Source organism: Notolepis coatsorum (assembly GCF_963971535.1).
Source record: "Notolepis coatsorum genome assembly, chromosome: 8".
Taxonomy (NCBI): Eukaryota; Metazoa; Chordata; class Actinopteri; order Aulopiformes; family Paralepididae; genus Notolepis; species Notolepis coatsorum.
This window is the reverse complement of record NC_140172.1, coordinates 30,569,195-30,591,148: the sequence shown is the minus strand read 5'-3', so window position 1 is coordinate 30,591,148 and position 21,954 is coordinate 30,569,195. Positions and strand designations below refer to the sequence as shown.

The window sequence follows — 21,954 nt, the reverse complement described above, 5'->3', positions numbered from 1 at the left end:
AAGATTCAGTCAAACATCAACAAACATATCAAATGAAACAAGCAACAGCTAAAATATCAGAGTTAAAAAAAATTCAAAAACGGAATTAAATGTTCTAAATTCAAGGTTTTGTGTCGTTAATTTCATTTGTACAGGACATTTAATATTAATATATGTTTCATAAGCAGAACCGTATAGATAAATAAAATACAATGCATATCCCTTAGGCCATCACACCTTTTCAGATAAATAATACCATGGTGAGCGAGAAATGTATTTCCAGTGATAAAATGCAGTGCGCTTTTAATGGGTTTTAAGGTGCAAGGCCTTTCACCTCATTACCTTTGTGTGCAATTATGTGGGCTGCCACTCATTCTATATAAAAATGTGGTTCCTGTATTTTCTTTATTTTCTTTGAGTTCAACAAAATGGGACCTTGTATAAAGTGGGACACCTTAAGATGTTTCTGTTTATATATTTCTTATATAAATATTGTATTATATATATTCATATTGATTATATTATGTATTGTTGTCAATGTTGCTGTTATTGTTATCATTATTGAGAGAATTGTGGTCTGCTTATCTACAGGTACCTGAAGCCTGATGAGAACAAAAAGTCAAAGCACAAGACTGCTGTGAGGAAGAAGACACTTAACCCTGAGTTTAATGAGGTAGGACTCAACACTGCATGAGAAAGTCACAATTCTGATTAATGAGGTAGGACCCAACACTGCATGACAAAGTCACAATTCAGTTTAATGAGGTATGACTCAACACTGCATGACAAAGTCACAATTCAGATTAATGAGGTAGGACCCAACACTGCATGACAAAGTCACAATTCAGATTAATGAGGTAGGACCCAACACTGCATGACAAAGTCACAATTCAGATTAATGAGGTAGGACCCAACACTGCATGACAAAGTCATAATTCAGATTAATGAGGTATGACTCAACACTGCATGACAAAGTCACAATTCAGATTAATGAGGTAGACTATCTGATCAACTACATTTTCAGTCCTTAGACTCAGTGTTCGAATTATGAGGGGGCCAATGGGGGCTCAGCCCCCATAGCTATAGTCTGAGCCCCCATAGTCAAGACCCCCTGTGGGGGTCTCTCAAAAAATTTATATAATCTTTTTTTTTTTTTTTTTTTTTTTTTTGTACGAATTAGTATTATTTATGTTACCTAAATAAATTGTTAATAGATCATATTTTTCTTTTCAGTTTTTAAAAGAACCGAGTAATTAATGTTGTGGAATAGGCTGCATTTCACCTCCAAACCGCTATGCGTCACCCATAAGTTTAACGCTACTGCAACCTAGTGAAGAAGAAGAAGAAGAAGAAGCAGCAAGCAGGCTGCCGGTCCGTGTCCTGCAACTGAAAACATAAACACTAAACAGTACGCCACATGCCGCAAAAAAAAAAAAAAAAGGCTCAACCCGCCGCAAGGCTGTACAAAGCTGGACAGCTTTGGTTTTATAAAAAGGCCAAAGACTGACGCTGTTAGTGCAGCAGCTAGCAGCGCTACTGTCACTGAAGTTGACACTGCTAGTGCTAGTACTAGTGTTAGCTCTGCTGCTCCTGTGCGCAGTGCACCTGTTATTGTTACCGCGCCGGTTGCCACTGCCAGACCCGAGTCTCCACCACTAGACCTGGACTGTGCTGCTACTCAACCACCACAATGCTGGGGTCCGAGTCGGTGGAACTTTTGGAAAAATAAATATGGCTGGTTATTTGCCAAGGAGGGATGCATTGGCTGCCTTCCATGTAAAAACGCCAAGATATTGTTAAATAAATCATTTGGAGCCCATTTGGCAGAGCAGTGGATGAATGGGACTGTGACTAGCTCAAGAAGTTGAGGAAGAGAATATAGTCGTCACTACTCGCTTTGGATAAAAGAGGTCAGTGGTTTGAATCCCGGCTCTTCCAGTCTGCATGTCGGTGACATGCTGCAGTAGTTACTTTTCTTCTTGTTGTTCTAAGAAGATGCTGCTACTATTTTTCATACAGTTCTTGATTACCTGTGCACATTTGTTTATAACATTATTTATTTTGATTTATACAAGTATTTATTTTATGTTCATTTTATTATCAGATGATAATGTTACTTACTGTATCCTGATAAATGCTGCTGTTGTGCCATACAACTATTTATTTTCCATTAGATTATTTTGTTAGTTTTTGATTTATAAGTGCAGAGACAAATAAATGTTAATTCAAGTTCATAAATTTGGTCTCATTTTTCAAATTAAATTGTTGTATTTTATCAGATGCAAAATGCAAATAAGTAAATATGGCATTTGTTGTGAAGGATCAGATTAAACCGAATATATATATTTATTTATGGATATATATTTAATAGTATTTGTATATCGTTTGATATCCCCTGTATATTCCTTGTACAATATGCACTGAATATCCCTTTAGTCTACTAAACAGCCCATAATAGTTTCATTCTACCATTGGACGAGAACCTGGCGCCAGCAGCCATACCCCTAGGTTCAAGTTCAATCGTGCCGACCAACATGTCGTGGCAAGCCCGGTTCCGCGTAGGAATACGTCTGGCGAATTGGTCCTTCGAGCCGGAGGGTAACTAGTGTAATATTAATATAGTGTTATTAATATTGAAATGGCCTATGATGAACACTCCACGAAACGGTCCTCCTAACGTAGAACGCCCGCAGCGCAGACGACAGCCACCTCAGTACTTAGAGGACTACGCTGTCAGTCAACTACCTAGCCTTCGACAAACGGTAAACGCGGTAAAAGTAGAAAGTAAAATTATGTCTGACCTTAACGACCAGGTTTCCCCGACCACAGAGGCCCTAGTGGGTTCTAATGTAACTGACCAAGCTCACGGTGGGGACCAGGAGGGAGCTGACATGCCTTTACCCCCCGCCAATACCGAAGAAGTAGTCCCCGACCAGCCCCGGGAGGAAGACAACCCTACAGAGAGAGAACTCTGCACGGAAGAAGAGGAGGAGAGCGCCGAGGAGATAGAGCTCCAGGACTCCCCAACGAGCGGCTCACCCAGGAGCGGCTCACCTCTACAACCGTCTTCCCCCAGCGAAGCGGAGAGGATGCTACAACAGGCGTTCCTCGTCAGCCTGACAGCCTCTACCGAACGCGATCGACTTCAGGGTGAACGCGATCGACTCCAAGCACAGACGCTTAGCGAGCGCGAACATTCTACCATTGAAAGAGAACGCCTCCAAGCGCAGCAACGGAGCAAAGAAGAGCGCATACGCCTGGAGATGAGACGCCTTCAGACGGAAGAGAACATGGCATGAGACCGAGCAGACACCCAGCGTGCCGCTGACGGTGCCCAAAGAGAGGCAGAGCGCGACCTCGCTCTCATCCAGCGCGAAACCGAGCGCGACAGACTACAGGGCGAGTGCGACAGACTACAAGCCGAGCGCGACAAGCTACAAGCGCAACTAATGGAGCAGCTGATCCTCAAGGCAACACCCTCTTCCTCCGCCAGGGGTTCAAGGAACTCGTCGAGACAACAGTCAAGGGCAGCGTCTCCTAACCGAGCAAGCGACCCTGAACTTGACCAACAGACCAAGCATATACCCCCCGCAGACCCCCTTCCCAGACCGGTCCAAGCGAGACCCAGCTACAAGGAAGGAGCGGCATACACTGCGGAGAAGCTAAATAAACGACTACAGGATCTAGAGGACCTGATAGAAGAAGAAGAGGGAGAGGAGGAGAACCAAGCCCGACGACAGCACAGTACTCCACCGGACCAGGAGGTCCAGTACAGCCCAGGCTATACCCCCGCGGCGCTGCGCTACAGACCCCCGACTCTATTCACGGGTGAGCACGACGCACGACCAGCCCCGAGGAATAGCACCTGGACCAGCGGGCCATGGTACCCTGTCGGTACCAGCCCACAGAGAGGCGCAAGAGGAGACTCGCCTAGGAGGTCTCTCCCCCAACACTCGCCGATGTATCAGCCATCCACGGCGTCATACATTGCCACGCCGTCGTTTCCAGACTTCACCTATGAGAATCGAGCACAGTACACGGAGCTCCGGATGTGCTTAGAGACAATGATGGTGGATGTCGCTGATGAACGCCACAAGTATGCAATATTACTGAAGCACCTGAAAGTACCGCGAGCGCACAATATAGCGCTAGCCTATGCCACCTCTACGACCCCATACACCGCGGCCCTAGCAGCGCTGGACCAGAGATATGGACGTATATGGGATTACGTAATCCAAGAGATAAGGCATATTGATCGCCTACCCCCAGCAACAGACAATCGCTCATTAGACGACCTGTCAATCAAAGTGCAGTCCCTGGTAGGGATGCTGGGAGCGCAACGGGAAAAGGGCATGCATGAGCTATACGCCAACTCTAACGTCGAGAGGATTTTGGAGAAGCTGCCACCCGCAAGACAAGAGCGTTTTAGGCAGCAGAGAGACTACCGGGATCCTAACGGCCCCGAACCATCCCTCCTTGATCTAGCCGACTTCCTGGCGAGAGAAGTCAGCAGCTTACGACTGGATACGTTCGGGCGGAGCACGCCAAGCTCCAGAGAGGGACCCAGGAGAATAAATGATGGAAGAAGATCGGTGACTGTCATGCACCAATCAGAGTCAGTACCGAGCCGTAAGAGCCACAGTACCCCCTCGAGAAAAGAGAAGTGGAAGATGGTGTGCCCCTACTGTGAGAAAGAACACTGGCTGTCACAATGTGACCTGTTCACAAAGATGAATGCAGAAGAAGTGAGTCAATGGATAAAGTCCAACAGGCGCTGTTACCGATGTGCGCGCAGTCACATGGCAGCCGAATGCCGCCTAAAGAAAAGGTGCAGTCGGTGCGACGGAGCCCATCTAGATATACTACACGACAGTAACAGAAGACGGCCTTCACCTGCACCATCGAGCGGCACCAAGGCAAGTGTCATGTACATTGACCCCGCCAGCAGCAGCGGCGCCCAAGTGCTCTTAAAGGTAGTCCGTGTGACATTGAGCTACCAAGATAAAGTCATGGACACTTACGCCGTCCTTGATGACGGGTCAGAGAAGACCCTTCTGCTCGCGTCCGCTGCGGCCCAGCTGGGACTGCGGGGGAGCGAGAACCAAATGACGATTCGGACAATAAGAAGAGATTTAAAGACGATAAAGGGCGAGAATGTCTCCTTCACTATCGCAGCAAGCGAGCAGCCAGAGCGACGGTATAAGATTACAAATGCTTTCACCAGCCAAGAAATAGGACTATCGCAGTACACCTACCCCATCGCCAAGCTGATGGATAAATATGTGCACCTGCGTCAACTACCTATCCCGCTCATAGACGGCGCCACCCCGACCCTGCTGATAGGCTCCGACCATGCAGAACTTATAGTCCCGATTGACCGGGTCCATACAGGACCCCGAGGCTGTCCTGCAGCAGTCGAGACCCGCCTAGGGTGGACACTACAAGGCCCCCTCGCTAAATCTCTCAACCGAACAGCAGCCACTAGCTGCCTCCACTCCAGAACGACAGAAGAAGACACCACTCTCCTGCAGCATGTCGAGAGGCTATGGACACTAGAGACAATGCCCTTTAAGAACGAAAAGAAAGATATTCGTTCTAAAGAAGACATTTACGCCATCAACCTACTCGAGCAAGGGACAAAGAGAGTCACAGTCGGCGGAGTGATGAGATACGCAACTCCACTCCTGAGGCGAGAGGGAATGCCCACCTTTCACGCAAAGAAAGACGCCACGGAGCGCTATCTATTGAACACAGAGCGGCGCCTAGCCAAAGACCCCGCTCAAGAGAGTGTGTACCGCGCTGAGATTGAGAAGCTAATCACAGCGGGACACGTGACAAAGATTGACATTAAAGAGGCCGATCAGACGACCGAATCATGGTACGTGCCGCATCACAAGGTCCACCACAACGGCAAGGATCGCATTGTGTTTAACTGCAGCTACCAGATCGGATCCCAAAATCTGAATAAAGAGCTCTTGCCCGGCCCCACACTCGGCCCCTCCCTACTGGGCGTGCTACTGCGCTTCCGCCAAGACAAGGTGGCTATCAGCGGGAATATCAAAGGGATGTTCCTGCAGGTGAGACTAGTGGAGGAGGACAAGCCCCTGCTGCGGTTCCTATGGAGAGAGAGGATCGGAGATGAGAACCCAGCCATCTACCAGTGGGAAGTACTCCCCTTCGGAACCACATGCAGCCCGTGCTGTGCTACATTTGCACTACAGAAACACGTCGCAGAGGACCCAGCAGCAGATGAAGAGGTCCGACACAGTGTGAAGAACAGTTTCTACGTGGACAACTGTTTACAAAGCGTTTCGACTCAAGAAGAAGCCGAGGCTCTCCTAATCAAGCTACGCGCCTCCCTGATCAAAGGCGGCTTTGATCTCAGGCAGTGGGCCAGCAGTGACCCGCACGTATTGCGCAGCCTCTCCCCCGCGGACAAGGCTGCCAGCAGCGAGACCTGGATGGCGACCATCCCAGGAGAAGCCCAAGAAATGACACTAGGACTAGTCTGGCGCTTCAAAACAGACTCGCTCCACTATAGACACAAACCCCTGACTCCAGAGCAGGGAAGGTCGACGGCGACACCGACCACCAGACGGAGTGAGTCACCGAGATTCAAGAGTTAACAGAAGCAGCGAGCTGGCGGTATGTGGACACCAAACACAACCCAGCTGACGTCATCACCCGGGGAATGTCCCTGGATGACCTCACCCGTCGCAACATCTACAGTGACGGACCAGAATTCCTCAAGCTCCCGGAAGAAGAGTGGCCTACGCCCACCCCACGGGAAGCAAGTAAAGAGGAGGCTGAGAACAAGAAACCTATGTTCTGTGGACTGAGCACAGTCGCCTCCACAGACCCCAACATAGATGACTGCATTACCCTACAGAGTGCGCAACTAAAGACATTCCTGTGGCACCACCCAGAGAGTCAGTCCACCACTGACATTTCAGCAGCTGACTACGAAGAAGCAGAACTTCTTCTACTACAACGAGCCCAGAGAGACTCGTTCCCCGATGAGCTAGACTGTCTACAGGGAGGAAAGCCCGTCCCATCAGACAGCAGACTGCTCCACCTGGCACCCGAGAGTGACGCCCATAATCTCATCAGAGTGGGTGGTCGCCTGCGGAGAGCCCCCGATCTACCGGATGACATTAAGTACCCGATAGTCTTGAACAGCCGACACAAGGTCACAGAGCTGATCATAAAGAAATACGACGAGGATGTACACCACGCAGGAGCAGAGAGAGTCTTCGCGGAGATCAGACGTCACTATTGGATACTTCAAGGAAGAGAAGCGGTGCGACGCTTCCAGCGAACCTGTCTAGACTGCCGAAAGTGGCGCGCGCAGCCCAGCATACCACGGATGGCTGACCTACCCCCCTGTCGCCTCCGACTCGGCGACAAGCCATTCCACTCCACAGGCATGGACTGTTTTGGCCCGTTGTATATAAAGAAAGGAAGAGGAACCGAGAAGCGGTGGGGTATTGTATTCAAATGCATGACCACCAGAGCGATCCATATCGAACTCCTTCCGACCATGAGCACAGACTCATTCCTTATGGCCTTCCGAAGATTCACATCACGGAAAGGAAAACCGTCTACATTGTTGTCTGATCACGGGACAAACTTCAAAGGCGGAGAAAGAGAGCTGAGAGAGAGCTTCCAAGCTATGGGCCCAGAACTTAAGACCCACCTCGCTCCATCCCAGATTGACTTCCAGTTTAATCCCCCGAACGCACCCCACTTCGGTGGAACCTGGGAACGAGAAGTACGTTCTATAAAGACAGCCCTGTACGCCGTGCTTGGGGCCCAGACTGTGGCGGAGGAAGTCCTAATGACAGTCCTCACGGAGATCGAGGGAGTATTGAACGCCAAGCCCCTCGGCTACGTCTCCAGTGATGTAGCAGATGTCGACCCAGTCACCCCCAACACACTCTTAATGGGGCGGCTGGACCCCGCGCTACCCCAGACAATGTACAGGCCTGAAGAAGCGAACGGCCGAAGAATGTGGAGGTACAGTCAAGTGCTAGCTGACAAGTTTTGGAGCAGCTTCCTACTCCACTACCTACCGTCTCTACAGACCCGCCAGAAGTGGGTAAAAGAGAGAGACAATTTGACAGAAGGAACAGTCGTCATGATTATCGACCAGTCACTACCCAGAGCTATGTGGCCGGCTGGCCGCGTAAGCAAAGTGATCACCGGTGCCGATGGCAAGGTCCGAGCAGCTGAAGTGCTCGTCCAAGGGCGAACTTACACACGACCCGTGGCGAGGCTAATAGAACTGCCCCGACTCCCAGACACTATCGATGATGACCATGACCCCATGACTTTGTGAGTTGACTGACCCTTACAGCGGACCTTGAGTGGTAGACAGTGCGGTTAATCTGTCTCTGCTTAGCTAATTAGGTGGGACTAATTAGGGGGCGGCTGTTGTGAAGGATCAGATTAAACCGAATATATATATTTATTTATGGATATATATTTAATAGTATTTGTATATCGTTTGATATCCCCTGTATATTCCTTGTACAATATGCACTGAATATCCCTTTAGTCTACTAAACAGCCCATAATAGTTTCATTCTACCATTGGACGAGAACCTGGCGCCAGCAGCCATACCCCTAGGTTCAAGTTCAATCGTGCCGACCAACATGTCGTGGCAAGCCCGGTTCCGCGTAGGAATACGTCTGGCGAAATACGAATGGTACTATTTGTTCACAGCGCATATATATATGGCGCAAGTAAAGTAGAACTTTCTTTTTAGTCCATTAGTTCTTTACCCTCCAACTAAGTAACAGACGCGAAGCCTCACCCACGACGCACGTGTGGTGCAGTAAGGCCTACTTGGCCTCAGAATAGGCATTGAGATATCGTGTGGATTAATAGTTGAATTGTCATAGTTTGGCACTATACCGTCGAGTTGGACGTATTTCTATTAAGCTAATAATAGTCTATTATGTATGGTGCATCGTTCGGTTAGAGTTATAAAGTGAGCAGTACCCCCATCGTTCCTGACGTTATCTGGAGTCTTAACCAGGCTGGGCAGACCACGTGTGGTGCTTGCATCCGAGGAGCTCCGGGCCAGGACGAGTGGACCTGTACATTGGATTACTTTACCCGGACGACGGCGAGCCTTCCACGGCTTGGATTATCTACATGCTTTGGGTGCTTTGATTATTCCATGGATAACGGCCAACACTGCTGAGTGTTGGAACTACCCCCCGGAGAGGAGTCCAGGTGAGACGGCGCTCTACCCCGAGTGAGGTCGCCTCACGTCTCTTCATCTGTGGACCGGCAGCTACCGTCCACCAGAGGGTCCAGCTGTATTCATCTGTGGACCGAGGTTCTGTGGGCATCGTGTTCAGGACTCTGAATTCTCCCAAGAAATCGTCGGCCAGATGGGATACCGCCAGCGGCTCTTCTAACCCCCCCCCTACTGTCTTACAACCAGCGGGACCCCCCCCCTTAGTGTATCCAGCTATAATCATTTAAGTACCATCGCTATAGTTCCCTAAAGAACCAGGTTGTATATTTGCTCCCTGCGTAACCAGAGATTGGACATTCAATGTTGATTTACCTACGAATACTCATTTGCCATACAAGTGCATTTCAAATCATAAATGTCATTAAGTGAACGTTGTATATACCCTTTGCTATATAAAATATTCGATTTATACATTTGTGTGGACTTCGTTTCATCAGGTGGGAAAGTGTTCATCATATCTATATCATGTACTGGATGGCCAGAAGTTAAAGTACAAGAGGTAGTGGTTTAATAATACCATACTTATCAATACAGTCAGGGAATTGTACCCCTCAGTTACAGCATTATATATCAGAGGTGAGTAAGAAAATGAACAAATATTGATGGTTAAGAATGAGCCTGAATAATGACATCACACAATAGTCTAATGATTAGAATGTTGTGTGATGTCATTATTACTTAGTATTAGACTAATCCTAATGAGATATTCCTCTAAATATGACTTCGAAAACAGCCACAATTCCAGAAAAAAAAATAGTAAAAAAAAAAGAATTCAGGGGGCCCCCATAGCTCTCGGGTGATAATTCGAACCCTGCTTAGACTTACATCAGGTTGAAGATGAAGGTCTCTAGCCGAAGGACATTTTCTCCTACGCACTTGTCTACAACAAACTAACGGTGTGCAGGAGTTTTTACCGTCATAAAATTAATTTCTCCCACAATGCTAGCACCTCACATGAAAATCTGGACTTTGTTATCATCAAACAAGCCTTGGCCATTTCACCTTTAGCGGTGTAGGTGTATCTTAATAATGAATGAAGAGTGCTGTGAGGGAATTGAACCCGATCAATGAGTCAGATAGTTGAAGGTAGACTTGGTAAACAAAGGTTTATTCAGAGTAATATGGCATGGATGACCAGGGCCGGTTCTAGGCATAGGCAGTATAGGCAAATGCTAAGGGCGCCACCACCCGGGGGCAAAAAAAAAAAAAAAAAATGTATACTAATACTAATAGTTTTTTCGAAATACTGAAATCTTATCTATAGTACAGGTCCAACATTTATAACAATCCCATGGAAAATGAGTGTTTTACAATGGCTCATTCATTTGGACGGTGAGTGAGAAATTCTCCAAACAAACAACTTCTTCGTCTTCTTCTCTCCCTTTACCGTATGGAACAGAATAAACTGTGATGCAAGGGGGCAACAGATAAAATCCTGCCTAGGGCAGCCAATTGGTCAGAGCCAGCCCTGTGGATGACCCAACTGGGACTGTCAGGCATGGCTCTTTATAGGGTGAGAGAGGGGGATTCTGGGTAGGCTGGGCCCAGGTCGGGATTGGATGAGGCTAGGGTGAATCAGAGGGGAAAAGGGGGGGGGGGGGCAGGAGGAGGAAGAGGAGGGGTGAAGTAAGGAAGGGGGGTGAGTTAGGGGGGCATAGACGATAGGTGGGTGGATGGGGGAGGGTAGACAGAAACTTGGGTATTTGGAGGACAATAGACGTCACTGGGGTGTCACGAAGAGCGCTATATAAATCCAATCCATTATTATTATTATTATTATTACACTTCCGTGTTACATTGAAATCAAGGAGGAGATTGCGGGGGGGTCAAATGAATGGATGTGGACGAGAGCCGTGATGGAAGTGGTTGCCGATACGGCTGTGGGGGTGCTAGAGACATGATCGAATAGACGTTTATGCGCCTCGCTCTCCTGAACACGGCGTGACCCATAACTAATCGATCAGAACTAAATCGGCAGAGAAAAAGCCCATTTTAAAGCACCTATTCCGCCTGGACATGCGCAGAGTGCCCATGGAGTCTGGACGACGCGAGATGACGCTCGAATGAATGTGGACTGTTCCATCAGAGGGGGGAGCTTCGATGGTCATGTAAGTGGCTACAGACCGCTGCACTTAAATATAAACATTAGTCTACCTGGAGACTCAATGAGGTAATTGTAGATGTCGCCATAAGACACGTCTGGCCATTTAGTGGGATCATTTCTTCATTATCCTGTTCGGCTGGCCACCGAAGCTCCCCCCTCTGATAGAACGGTCCACATTCATACACGTGGGAGGGGGGGTTGAAGGTGAAATGTGAATGGATGGGGAGGGTAATGGGGTGAGGGGTGGTTATTATTCCGCCACAGTGCCTTAGATCTCTCTTTCTCTCTGTGTTTCATTTTCATTATGTTTCCTGTAGGAGTTCTGTTACGATATCAAATATGCAGACCTCACCAAAAAGACCCTGGAAGTGACCGTGTGGGACCATGACATCGGCAAGTCCAACGATTTCATAGGTAAACATTGATTGATTGATTGATTGATTGATTGATTGATTGATTGATTGATTGATTGATTGATTGATTGATTGATTGATTGATTGAACATTTTATTAACAGATTGCCGAATGGGTACAATACAGTACGGCTCAATACACACAATTGTTAAGGGGATGCAGACCAGAGAAAGACTTTCGTCTTGTTTACATCAGGGTCTCCCATTTTCAATTCATAACATTTATGACATACACGACATACCGATATACAGTATGTACCTTGTATGTATGGCAAGTACATGAGTGTACCTTGTCAGATCTGCTTCTTAGTATAACACCCATATCAATAATACTGTTGCCTGAGACTGATGTCCATTACCTTGGTTTGAGGCTGGGAAACCTTTAGTTTAGTAAAGGGCCACTTCACCAAAAAACAATGCACTTAATTTACTTTGCACATAATCTCACGCACATCCCAAAACAGTTTTGCACACATTAATTTAGTTTGACAGTTATTGAGAGTAAATTAGTTTGAATATGGCCACCGGTGGTGTCATCATATTTATATCATATTTATTTATTATTATTATTATATTTTATATTACTTTATTACATGGCGTTTTCACATTCGCCGAAATGCTTGCTTGTGATTGGTCAATAGCGCTCGTCAGAGGTCCGATATTACTCGATAACGGACCTCTGTGGAACAATAATGAACGCTGTGCGCAGCTGTTCGCAATCAAGGCCACTGACACACACTGTTTCAGTGCAATTAGACACACCTGCCGGGCTGCGGGCGATAATAATAATCACTTTATTTGGGCTGACAGAGCCACAGAACAACTGCGTCTGCATTTGATCTTGTCTTGTCGATTTTGTAAAATGAATTAGGTATATTGTTAGTAAGTTAGCCATGTAATAAGCGGGATAATGTATAGCTATACTCGGTCATCATCGCAAAATAATTTACCTTCACTGACGTTTAAAACACCTCGCCGAGGCGGCTCGGTATTTTAAACTCCGTGTCGGTCAATTATTTTGCGACAATGACCTCGTAGCTATACATTATCCCTTACATATTGTATTGCATTATTATATTGTATGCATCCCCCACCCTGTACCCGAATTTCCTGAATTTGACACCCGAATTTCCCCTAGGGGATTAATAAAGGATTATCTTATCTTATCTTATCTTATCTTATCTTATCTTATCTTATCAGGGATATTGCATCATTGTGTTAATTACAGCTCCATGATGTAGATGGGAAAATAGCAATGCATTGACTTACAGGGGCTGCTACCATATCATTTCATTGAGATGTAATTAACACAACACACAACAGATTCAATGTCCCTGATGACATCACCATATTCAAACTTATTTACTCGCAATAACTACCAAACTAAATTAATGTGTGCAACACTGTTTTTACTGTATATAGTGCTTGTATCCGACGGCTGCCAGACATTGATCTAGGTCTTATTGGAACCCAAGGAGGACAATACACTACCTAAAGCATACTGCACCTTGTGACACTGAATACTGGAATATATATTTCATATTTCATTTAGTTAGATTTAAATTATAATTATATTGACCAAATTGTTTACCCCATGCTCAGTATGCTCAGTATATTCTTACTGTATTTATTTCTGTATATTTTATTTTATTTCATTTTATCCTATTTTATTTTACTCTACCCGTATCCTAGGCAACTTGATTTGATTTGTGTTATTATTCTAATTTCTAGTCCTGTCTAAATGTTTAAATGTTGAGCGATTTGCAGTGTCTAATTTCCCACGGGATAATAAAAGTATTTCTATTCTATTCTATTCTATTCTATTCTATTCTATTCTATTCTATTCTATTCTATTCTATACTATACTGTACTATACTTATGCCTCACATTCACACGCCAAAGGCAGAGGCAACCATGCAAGGTGCCAACCTGCTCATCTGGTGCAGTTAGGGGTTAAGTGTCTTGCTCAAGGACACTTTGACTCGCTGTCGAGAAGAGCCGGAATCGAACCAGAGCCACTGTCACCCGATTACATCTACGGTTCTCGTCATCTCTGCCAATTAAGTGAACTATGTACTGTTGGACTGTAACAATTCCATGTACGAATAAATAAAAATGAAAATGAAAATGACAAGGCATTGAACACCAAAACTGCTCTAGTGACTCTGCACTTTGACCTCTCTGAAGAAATGCATAATGTGTAAAGACCCCCACCTCTGAAGCCATGACCCCCACCTCTGAAGCAATAGCCTCTGGGGGCCTAGGATCAGATCTCACTAGAACACTCCTGTGCCCCCCCCTACTCTGTCTCCCTCTCTACCTTCCTACTGTCTCAATAGAGAACCTTGACTCCTGTGTCTCCCCTACTCTGTCTCCCTCTCTACCTTACTACTGTCTCAATAGAGAACCTTGTCTCCTGTGTCTCCCCTACTCTGTCTCCCTCTCTACCCTCCTACTGTCTCAATAGAGAACCTTGACTCCTGTGTCCCCCCTACTCTGTCTCCCTCTCTACCCTCCTACTGTCTCAATAGAGAACCTTCTCTCCTGTGTCTCCCCTACTCTGTCTCCCTCTCTACCCTCCTACTGTCTCAATAGAGAACCTTGACTCCTGTGTCTCCCCTACTCTGTCTCCCTCTCTACCTTACTACTGTCTCAATAGAAAACCTTCTCTCCTGTGTCTCCCCTACTCTGTCTCCCTCTCAACCCTCCTACTGTCTCAATAGAGAACCTTGACTCCTGTGTCTCTCCTACTCGGTCTCCCTCTCTACCCTCCTACTGTCTCAATAGAAAACCTTCTCTCCTGTGTCTCCCCTACTCTGTCTCCCTCTCTACCCTCCTACTGTCTCAATAGAGAACCTTGACTCCTGTGTCTCCCCTACTCTGTCTCCCTCTCTACCTTACTACTGTCTCAATAGAGAACCTTGTCTCCTGTGTCTCCCCTACTCTGTCTCCCTATCTACCTTCCTACTGTCTCAATAGAGAACCTTGACTCCTGTGTCCCCCCTACTCTGTCTCCCTCTCTACCCTCCTACTGTCTCAATAGAGAACCTTGACTCCTGTGTCCCCCCTACTCTGTCTCCCTCTCTACCCTCCTACTGTCTCAATAGAGAACCTTCTCTCCTGTGTCTCCCCTACTCTGTCTCCCTCTCTACCCTCCTACTGTCTCAATAGAGAACCTTGACTCCTGTGTCTCCCCTACTCTGTCTCCCTCTCTACCTTACTACTGTCTCAATAGAGAACCTTGACTCCTGTGTCTCTCCTACTCTGTCTCCCTCTCTACCCTCCTACTGTCTCAATAGAAAACCTTGACTCCTGTGTCTCCCCTACTCTGTCTCCCTCTCTACCCTCCTACTGTCTCAATAGAAAACATTATCTCCTGTGTCTCCCCTACTCTGTCTCCCTCTCTACCTTCCTACTGTCTCAATAGAGAACCTTGTCTCCTGTGTTTCCCCTACTCTGTCTCCCTCTCTACCCTCCTACTGTCTCAATAGAAAACCGTCTCTCCTGTGTCTCCCCTACACTGAATCCCTCTCTACCTTACTACTGTCTCAATAGAAAACCTTGACTCCTGTGTCTCCCCTACTCTGTCTCCCTCTCTACCCTCCTACTGTCTCAATAGAAAACCTTATCTCCTGTGTCTCCCCTACTCTGTCTCCCTCTCTACCTTCCTACTGTCTCAATAGAGAACCTTGTCTCCTGTGTTTCCCCTACTCTGTCTCCCTCTCTACCCTCCTACTGTCTCAATAGAAAACCGTCTCTCCTGTGTCTCCCCTACACTGTCTCCCTCTCTACCTTACAACTGTCTCAATAGAAAACCTTCTCTCCTGTGTCTCCCCTACTCTGTCTCCCTCTCTACCTTACTACTGTCTCAATAGAAAACATTCTCTCCTGTGTCTCCCCTACTCTGTCTCCCTCTCTACCTTCCTACTGTCTCAATAGAAAACCTTCTCTCCTGTGTCTCCCCTACTCTGTCTCCCTCTCTACCTTCCTACTGTCTCAATAAAGAACCTTGTCTCCTGTCTCCCCTACTCTGTCTCCCTCTCTACCTTACTACTGTCTCAATAGAAAACCTTGTCTCCTGTGTCTCCCCTACTCTGTCTCCCTCTCTACCTTCCTACTGTCTCAATAAAGAACCTTCTCTCCTGTGTCTCTCCTACTCTGTCTCCCCCTCAGCCTCCCTACTGTCTCAATAAAGAACTTTCTCTCTTGTGTCTCCTCTACTCTGTCTCCCTATCAGCCTTCCTACTGTCATTATTAAGGAGAGTGCCTCTGTTTCCTTGTTAACTGACAACAAAACTACATTCCTCCTCTTTGTGCCCATTCACAGGTGGTGTGTCCCTTGGCATCAATGCAAACGGAGAGCGGCTCAAACACTGGTTTGACTGCCTCAAAAGCAAGGACAAGAAAATCGAACGCTGGCACACGTTGACCAATGAACTGCCTGGTTCTGCCTTCAACGACTAGAAAAAAATACCCACATCCTGTCATGTCGTCCAATCAATTGGCCCCTTCCTGGCTGCAGCATATCGAAGATCACGCCTTGATTAACCCTCTATAACGTATCTGTCTCCTCCCGGCCCCTCTCTGCCCTGTGTTTTCCCCAGACTTGCCTTGAGCCTTGCAGTGATCTGAGACCTCTCCTTAGTAATAGTCTCTATTTATTATAGGGCTTGTTTGAATCTGACACAATGGGAAAACTATATGCTTGTGTTCATTATATACGATGAGTGTGCAAACGACTGTACACAAGGCTTTACAGATATGGGGGTTTTCACAAAACCTTATATTATCTCCAAAAGGGTCAACTTTTCAGGAATAAAGAAAGACAACCTCGCTTTCAGATCGACAACGCATGTATTTTTGAAGGTATACGTTGGGTTTATAAAAAGGATTCATGAATCCTAGTGTCATGGAACTGTATCTTTTTTTTTTCTTTTTTACAATCAGCAACCCAGAGCCTCGTCATATTTTTCACCTAAAAAGTTGTTTATAAACCAACCCTCATCTTAACCCTAACTTAACACTTAACCTTAGTAGAGCTTAACCTCACACGCCACCCTATCCTAAAATAGAGATGAAATTATTTTTAAATCTTGATCATCAATATAAAAAAGAAACTATGCCATAAAACTCAAAAGATAGAGAACTGCTTAAATGTAAAAAGTAAAAACATGAAGTTCACCAAAATTGGAGGTACTAGGTTTTACGCCTGACAGTGGCGTTATATCTGAAAGTAAGGAGGAGAACGTAAGGGCAGATTTTTGGAATAAAAAGTTTACTCCAGAAGCTGATTAAAACAGCACGTTATTGTTTACAACAGCCTGTTCTTGCTGAAGATTCAGATTGCAGCTGAAAGCCCACAACAAGCGTATGCTAAAGTCATTGCAGGTGTCTAGTCCTACAATGTACGTTTTACCAAGATGGGCTAGGTGCGAGCAGGGAGATTTTTTTTTATTATGTTAGCTATGTACCGGTATGTTATTAGGATGTTGTTGCTTATGTTTTTTTGTTTTACTTTAATATATATATATACAAATATATATATATATATATACTGTAAAAATGTAAGGCGCTCCACTGTAAGTGTATTAAACAGAATGTACATTTAGACCCCCCTCTATCCCTCAGTAACTCCTCTGAGAATGTGCACCTTAGTGCTGTGTATTGTAGATATTGTTCATATGTCAAATATGCACAGAGTTGCTTTGGCACGCATATGGGGGAGTGGAGATGGTTAGATAGTGTAGCCCATAAGCAAACAACCTGGGGCTATATTCAAGACAGTATACACCACATGATATCTAGAGTATAATTCTACTTTACCTCCTACACTGCACAGTCAAATTATATGTTCAAGTAGCCTTCTCACATGGCCTTATTATATTTTTTTGAATCAACTAAAAACGGGGTGATGTAAACTTCATATTCAATGATCACTCTCTTCTATTTCAGTTGATTCAACTAAAATAAAGCCAGGCGAGCCATGTTAAGCCAGACCTGGATACATGCCAGCAATGGGGTCGAGACTCACACATGTGCATTTCAACAATGGGGTCGAAACTCGTGCATATGCGTTTCAGCGATGGGGTCAAGACTCATGCGTGCACGTTTCAACGATGGGGTCGAGACTCATGCGTGCACGTTTCAACGATGGGGTCGAGACTCATGCGTGCACGTTTCAACGATGGGGTCGAGACTCATGCGTGCACGTTTCAACAATGGGGTCGAGACTCACGCATGCATGTTTCAACAATGGGGTCGAGACTCACGCATGCATGTTTCAACAATGGGGTCGAGACTCACGCATGCGTGTTTCAACAATGGGGTCGAGACTCACGCATGCATGTTTCAACAATGGGGTCGAGACTCACGCATGCATGTTTCAACAATGGGGTCGAGACTCACGCATGCGTGTTTCAACAATGGGGTCGAGACTCACGCATGCATGTTTCAACAATGTGGAGTCACTCAGTGAGCACCATTGGCTTGTAGCTATTGGGCCAACCCTCTGGGTCCGGCCAAAACATTACTTGAAAATATAAGTTGAGACAACTTCCGATTTACAGTGTAGGCTGTTACAGTACATTACTGTACTGAGAGCAGCCATTAGAGCGTCAGTAGAGCCATGGTAATATGCAGAATATTGGCACCCACTCAGTGGAGTCCTACAGAAGGTTTTTGATGAAAGGGATGTTGAAGTGCTTCACTACTTGGGGCCCCTATGGTGACTGAAGTGCCAACCACGTAAACTCACGATGTTGTCCAAAAAAAAAGTTTCAAAAAAAGATAAATGTTTACAGCTCCTGTGGGGTTTGAAATAACAGCTTACTAAAAAAATATCTGACTTTGATTGTCCATCATTACCTGTTGTCGCTGTAGTTGTGAGGCGAGAGGCATGATTCTAGAAGGACGTTGGGTAACAATTTACATGAACTGGACATTCAGAACGCGTTCATTACTCCTAATGCATAATGCTTTTGGAATAACGGTGTTATGACAGATTCATGATACATGCTCTGTTGATGCTGCTGCTGAGGGAGGTGGGTGTACTGTGACCTTACCTTCATGTGTATTTCAGTGGTAATGAGGAGGTAATGAGGTGTGTGTGTGTGGTGTGTGGTGTGTGGTGTGTGTGTGTGTGTGTGTGTGTGTGTGTGTGTGTGTGTGTGTGTGTGTGTGTGTGTGTGTGTGTGTGTGTGTGTGTGTGTGTGTGTGTGTGTGTGTGTGTGTGTGTGTGTGTGTGTGTGTGTGTGTGTGTGTGTGTGTGTGTGTGTGTGTGTGTATGTGTGTGCGTGTGTGTGTGTGTGTGTGTGTGTGTGTGTGTGTGTGTGTGTGTGTGTGTGTGTGTGTGTGTGTGTGTGTGTGTGTGTGGGTGGGTGGGTGGGTGGGTGGGTGGGTGGGTGAGTGCGTGTACTCTCTGACCTATGGATGTGTCGTGAATGTGTGAAAAACCTGCTGTGTCACAAAGCAGAAGGCCTGTGACCACCAGGGGCCTCCCATACGGAAAGGGATTATAATAGTTCCTGCTTTTATAAGAAACATTCTAAGCGTGTTTTTATTTTCTTGCCCTCTGGAGCCCTGAGCGCTCGAAGTTGAATATATTTAAACTTTTAGCGAAAGAGCACTGCGCGTATGACGAGCTTTCAACAGCCTCCTAGCAACAACAGCATGAGTGATGAATGCATTCTGAATGTCCAGTTACTGCTCTCTCTGGATGTTGATACCGTGGGACAGTGTGGTTGACAGTTTCACAGATTCAGAATCACAGATTACACATATAGTACTAGTTTCCATTTCACAGATTACAGGTAGTAGTTTCAGTTTCACAGATTCAGAATCACAGATTACACGTACAGTAGTACTATAGTTTCAGTTTCACAGATTCAGAATCACAGATTACACGTACAGTAGTACTATAGTTTCAGTTTCACAGATTCAGAATCACAGATTACACGTACAGTAGTACTATAGTTTCAGTTTCACAGATTCAGAATCACAGATTACAGGTAGTACTAGTTTCAGTGGAAACATGAACTAATAGTGAACGTGGCTCAGTAGGGAATAGAGTCCCTTAATTTCATGCCTCAATAAACACTTAACATAACCTTATTATTAGATACGAATTAAGGTAAATTAAGAAATAAATTAAGTGGGCGGCTGATTGGTGCAGTGGGCAAGGCGCTCGCCTCTAACGCAGGGGACACTGGGTTCGAGCCCAGCTCTCGGCGTTGCTACCGGCTGGCCGGTCGTTCATACTAACACAAGTGGCAAGTGTTAGAGGGTGGGAAAGCCGGTGGGTGGGGATTGGACGTTGTGGACAGCGACTCCTACAGGTCGGTTTGGTGACGCCGGTGCGACGGAAGCAGGAAGTGACGGGGCAGCGTGAGCCTCCCACGCGTTACTCCTCGCCACTGAGAGTTCAAGCTGCTGCGGTGAAAAGATGTGACAGGCTGCCTCCTCGTGTACCGGAGGGGACACGTGATGCAAGGCTTCTGTCCTCACTACAGCCGACCAGTGGGAGGCATAGTCTAGCAACGTTCAAGACAGGGGAGGGAAGAATTGGATATACGAAATTGGGATGGGAGAAAAATAGAAAATGGAGAGAAAAAAGTGAAAAAAAATTTAAAAAAAAGTGGAATTGTGCATGGACTAAGTAAAATTACTGTCAAAACCCCAGAATTGTACCCTTAAAAACCAAATACAACCCCTTAATTTACCCTGACATTACTGATAAGGTGTTTAACACCTGATTGAAATTAAGACATGTTTAATAAGGGGTGTGCAAAGTTTTATTTTTAAGAGTGTGTACTAGAATAAGGCATTCTTAAGTGATTTTGAAGGCATTTTAAGAGATGTTTGTTCCCTAGTGACTACTGACTAACAACCCTTGTAGACCCTTAACAATAGCTGTTTTTGTTTTATAAGTTAACTTGTAGTTTCATTATTAATGTAGTGAAATTCCCCTCTCTGTATGTTTATTATTATGCTTTTCAACAGATGTCTGATTCCATTCCATTGTTTGCAATGACATTTTTTATGTTGACAAAGACGGTTTCCCACAGGTAAGGTTGTAGTGTTGCCTAAGCTTTACCGTCTCCTTATGGACATTGAATTGTGATACGCAAACTCTACTCCTGCTATGAGATCATGCCGGCAGTGCAGAGTACTCTCCTCAAGAGGGCGGCAGTAGCTGTTTCTCTAATGCATATACAATTACTACAGGCAACCTGTGACATTTTGTAATATTGTCTGCATTTGTACTCAAGCTCAATATTATGGAGGGGGGAAATGCATGCGTACCGGTATGTTCTTGGTTTGTCATGAGATTACTTTGCCTAATGTTTGATACTGCTGTTCTTTCTGTAAGAATGCATCACGATTATGCTACAAGTCAAATCTTTCTTCTGGGGAACATTTTGTACCTTTGACCAATATTGCATTGCGTGTTTGGCGGCTGCATTGACTATCTGGAAGCGTGACTGCATGTGAATTAAATCTCTCCTCCTGTGTTCTGTTCCTTGTTAATACTCAGGCGATCGTTTGCATTATTTGGGTGGTTCTCTGATTGTAATAAAATACATATATTTAATCCAAGTACACCTTAGTCCTTGCACCAGTTGGCTGAGTCATCATACCTTTTTTTATTTCCAACCGTGGATAATTTTTTTCACACTTTTCAAATGATATGGAACCTTATTTTGTGTGTTAGGATTTTTCTTATTTTTCTCCACTAAAAGTGTCTGAGGCTCAGAAACCATAAGTGCAGACCAACCACATTCGGTAGGTGACTTCCTATGGGCTCCCATTTCCCAGCACTACAAATCGCCCATGTTGGCCAGATCAGGGCCCGACCTAGAACATTTGGTGTCCTAGGCAAGTTTCACCCCTGCCCCCCTCCCCGCAGCAAATAAATTAATTCATAATATTAATAATATATACATTTTTACTTTATTATGTACTATTATTTTATTTAGCTGGGTACAGTTTTTGGCAAGTTCTATGGAATTGCTTATGTCGCCTATATAGGAAGCTCCGCCCCTGGGCCAGATGGTAGCGCTATAACAAAGGGTCAAGTTTAAAAGGCCATAACTCCCATATATAAGATAAACACAAAACCTCATACTATGCAGCTGAATGTGCTCTTATAATATTACCTGGGCCACCTACAGTATGTCTGCCATAATTTACTA

General features: G+C 45.5%; 1 protein-coding gene across 1 annotated transcript in view; it reads left to right on the top strand.

Annotated features, from left to right (window-relative positions):
- The window catches only part of doc2b (double C2-like domains, beta), a gene marked incomplete at both ends in the record, with an annotated part of 242,205 nt that extends 225,977 nt beyond the window's left edge, over nt 1-16,228 (top strand). Inside the window, 3 exons of the mRNA XM_084320364.1 lie at nt 571-652; nt 11,670-11,766; nt 16,092-16,228. Coding sequence (XP_084176490.1) covers nt 571-652; nt 11,670-11,766; nt 16,092-16,228 — 316 coding nt within the window. The remainder of the gene's footprint in view (nt 1-570; nt 653-11,669; nt 11,767-16,091) is intronic.
- Between the last annotated feature and the right edge of the window lie 5,726 nt (nt 16,229-21,954).